General features: G+C 36.4%; 1 protein-coding gene across 1 annotated transcript; it reads right to left on the bottom strand.

The window, feature by feature from the left end:
• Positions 1-339: 339 nt before the first annotated feature.
• LOC113316694 (probable inositol transporter 2) lies at positions 340-2,820 on the bottom strand. Its single transcript, XM_026564842.1, has 6 exons — positions 2,556-2,820; positions 2,297-2,349; positions 1,846-2,196; positions 1,653-1,763; positions 930-1,574; positions 340-783 (listed from the first exon to the last, which is right to left on the bottom strand). Exons 1-6 carry the CDS (start codon positions 2,704-2,706, stop codon positions 340-342), a joined length of 1,755 nt encoding a protein of 584 aa, XP_026420627.1. The 5' UTR covers positions 2,707-2,820.
• Between the last annotated feature and the right edge of the window lie 1,235 nt (positions 2,821-4,055).

The raw sequence follows: 4,055 nt of genomic DNA, 5'->3' as shown, positions 1-4,055 counted from the left end.
AATTCATCGATAATTGTTTAGTATAGTGCTCAAAGAGAGCCAACTCGTACCAGTGCATTGGATTTGAAGTTTTTTATTTCTATTCAGAAATGGTGTGCGCTGTTTTTTGGCTGAAATTGATACATACGGTATTTGATACAAATAAAAGAAGTGTCAAATAACACAACACAATTTGGTCGCATGACACCGGCAATGCTAGAACAGTGAGTCTTGGAAGGAAAACCCAAGGAAGGAAACATAAACGACCGAAAGACAAACTACCCTAACTTAAATCTTCTAGCTAGTTATTAAACCTAAGGAAACATAAAAGGTGACAATATTTGTACCAAGAGTATCTCTTCAACTGACTTTTGACTGACTATCTTCCGACTGGAAGGAACCTTTCATCTCAGGTACCGACAAATAAGACCATTTGATCAACCGAGTAACAGAGAAAGAAATCAAACTGATGAGTAGCATTGAGAAGGGAAACCCTACAACTTTATTTATTATATAAGATAATACAATGACCGCAAGGAAGAAGATCCAGTTAGTCGCTGCAACCGTCCCGACAAGTTTGCCTCTAACTTCTGCCTTGTACATCCTTGAACACATATGTGATTCCAACGCAAATGTATAGGGAACAACACAGACTAGTAAAAATCCAATAGATGCTGCTCCAGGAAGACTTATTCCGCAATGCCTTGTGACGGAATCTTGTGTGAACCAAATCCGATGTTCAGCCAAACAGGATGCTGATGTCCCATTAGGTTCTATCGTCAAGCAGGCACCGCCAGGTGCACGCTGTGTAGAAGGAAAGAACCATTCATCAGTAGTAACAAAATAAAAAATAAAAAAATCCATGCTTATTTTGCAATTGCACATTGAACAAATAATGAAGTATCAATCAAAACTAGGTTAGTGGGAATTAGAGTAAACAATTTCCTTACCATGAGTTTGTCATCAATGCCAGCGCAAAACCCACATCCTGCTCGAAGGCATGTCGCACAGTTCCATGTATCTGCATCTGGAGCTGAAATATAACTCGAACATGCACTATCACCAAAATGGGTGACAGTCTCCAATTTACTCACTCCTTCAGTATTATCTGGTGATATTATAAAGATGACGCTTAACACAAAAAGACCCACCATCATACGGTATGATTTGACAAGCAAAGTTTTCCTCCTCCGAAGTTTTATAGTAAAGTAAGGAAGACCTGAACCATGAATACCATATAGACCACACCACATTAATAAAGAAAACTTCATGTACCAGATGTCCCATTTAGGGTTCGGTGATACAAAGATGCCACCCATCCTTATGATACAGGGAAGAACATACATTATCATGTTTTCACTCATTAACTGTTCCGCGACTTGCACACCAATGCTAACAACAATCTTTGTGCGTTCTAAAGGATTAGCCCATGTTGTCCTTATCCTAAGCAAGATACTCCTAACAGAAGAGTCTTTTTCATCTTGACAATCTGTTTCATTCTTAATTGACATACTTAATGCACCAAGCTCTTTCTCAACTTCATCAGAACTGTAAATTTTCCTCAAAGCTTCTTTAATTGCGGCCTCTTTCCGGTTCTGTGTTTTAAAAAATTATTATCGACAACAAATAAAAAGTATATGAGAAATTAACAAACTCCATGTTTCAATACTAACTCTTTTATATAGCCAAATAGGTGAATCAGGGAGCGACAACATTATCACAAATTGAAGTAGAGCTGGAACCCCTACTACTGCGATCATATAATCCGAAGTCTTCTCTAGCTCCTGCAATGATTCATTTTTTAAAATAAATGAACTGAAGATGTTAATCTTGCGAGATAGGATTTACTAGCAATTATAAGTGTACCTGAATGTAAGAAGTAACTGTGGTATCAGCACAAAAGAAGATGAATTTTCCAACAGCAAAAAGCATACAATTTCGAGTATGAAGGTGTTCTTGAAGATGAGTTGAAGAAACTTCTAATATGTATATAGGTGAGGTTATTGATGCCATTCCGACCCCCAAACCTATATATGTCTTCCAAACAGTTGCCAACCAACAATCAGAGGAACAGTCACCAATAGACAGTAGAACTCCACTGACGAATATCAATGCATTGGCAAATAAGATTGCAAATTTTCGACCTAGAAAGTCGTTTATCCAACCCCCAATTGCCGAACCAATCACTGCCCCTAGTACACCTGTCCGTATGATTTCCTATGAATTTTAAAAATTGGTATGGAAATCATTATAATTTTAGTTTTATGAGTATGGGATATGTAAATCAGAAAATGAATCAATATAAGTACATACTTACCTGTTTAATCGACTGGATATCATCTTGGATATAAAATCTCGAGAGGATAAATCCTGAAGAATTAGAAATACCTTGTTAGGAGTTTTAGCTTATAATCAGGATCCATTTACTGATTATAGAATCAATTACTACTACGAATTCAAATTTCTGTCTTTCTGTACATCCTAGTTAATATCATTCATTTGTTATATAAACAGAAAACAATTATTAGCTTAAAAAATAAAAATAAAAATTGAAAAAGCTAACTAATCATACTTACCATAGTAATAACCAAATATAAGTGATCCAGTCACAATATTATATATGCGATACCGGTCGAGAGGATGATCAACTACATCATCAGGTGGTACAGTCTCCTCTTTGCATTTCGGGCGATCTGTCTCAACAATTTCTGTTGAACCTCTGTGCATGATGCCAGCCACTATCTCAACGTTAGGGGTGCAGCACTGCAGCTAATATTCGCTTTCTCAAAACAAAACCAACAGTTAAAATTCTAACCTAGAATAAATCACCTAAAAATTGCTGAGATAATTAAGATAAAAGTTGTTCGAGGAAGACTTTGAACCAAATTGAGATAAGTCGGAAGTTTAAATCAATGACTTAGAACGAATCATACGGAAACCCTTGAAACGTCATGTTGGTGAGTAGAGTTTTAGAAGTAATATAATTGGGCTCACACTAGGCCGACCCAAGAACTAATTTAAGAACTGACCAAAATAGTTACCTCTAGAGTTTTTAACTAGAGGTAACTATTTTGTCAACGTGTGCGCGGGTTTTATAATTGGGTGGCTCTTCAAGCTAGCCATTGGCGTGAACATCATAGTTGCGAAATTTAAATGTTGCATGTAAGCTGGTTCTTGTTCTCTCCTAAAATCTTTGTTGAGAACTTTATGACGAAGAGTGTAAAATGTTTGCAGCTGCAAACCCCATGAATGTTTAATAGTATCAATCAAAGGTTCAAAGTATACTTGGTCTAAATTTGAGCAATCTTATGTAGAATTGATCGTTTTTTAATCTCGCCTGAATTTCAGCAAAAATATCCTTTTGCTTCTCAGTTGGAAAAGACAAGGCCAACTTCTGACCACTTACCGCTCCTCTTTAGTCTCATCTGATCCATCCCGGGTCCTTCGCCTTTCCGTTTTGAACTTATGGGGTTTGAACATCCTGATTTTATTGTTGGAAAAAACTTGACCAAAATAGAGGATGAAAAAACAGAAAACACAAAAGAATGTTGAATCACTGGAGTTTCAAGGCCTTGCGATTCTTTTCAGCAATTATTTCGACCATTCCCAAATAATTAGCGAGTACAATCGGTCAACGAAATATTGCTTTCAAGATACAATCAAATCCTAACAACGATGTTAGATTCAAGAGTTGTACTCCCTTGACCCAACCAAGACCACATACTATTTAGAATCTGATGATACTTAGTGTGAGAAGAAATCTGAGATTTGTTGTGTTTTTCCATTATTGAATGGAAATAAATCATCACTACTTATAGGGGACTCATGCCTATTGTAGATGCCTCTTGATTCTCAAAAGACACCAATAGTGTCTGATGAGAATGAATATGTCTCTTGTGAACAATCACACCGTTTGGATATGCCTTTTCTCCATTGCATCTATTAGGCGCAGTATGCTCCCCGTCGTAGTGGCAAACCAAAAACGAAAACCATTTTATTTTCTATATTATTGAAAATATCCAACAATCTCCCCCTATTTTCAATAACCAAAAAACATGAAAATAAGACAAAGTAAA

Source organism: Papaver somniferum, chromosome 10, assembly GCF_003573695.1.
Source record: "Papaver somniferum cultivar HN1 chromosome 10, ASM357369v1, whole genome shotgun sequence".
NCBI lineage: Eukaryota > Viridiplantae > Streptophyta > Magnoliopsida > Ranunculales > Papaveraceae > Papaver > Papaver somniferum.
This window is presented reverse-complemented; position numbering and strand designations above follow the sequence as displayed.

What these genes read in the sequence shown, in the direction of transcription:
- LOC113316694 (XM_026564842.1), bottom strand. Translation starts at nt 2,706, where the DNA reads ATGCACAGAGGTTCAACAGAAATTGTTGAGACAGATCGCCCGAAATGC. An exon ending in TATATTTGGTTATTACTATG is followed by an intron (nt 2,350 to 2,555) that starts GTAAGTATGATT and finishes CTAATTCTTCAG; the next exon opens with GATTTATCCTCTCGAGATTT. An exon ending in CAGTTACTTCTTACATTCAG is followed by an intron (nt 1,764 to 1,845) that starts GTACACTTATAA and finishes GAATCATTGCAG; the next exon opens with GAGCTAGAGAAGACTTCGGA.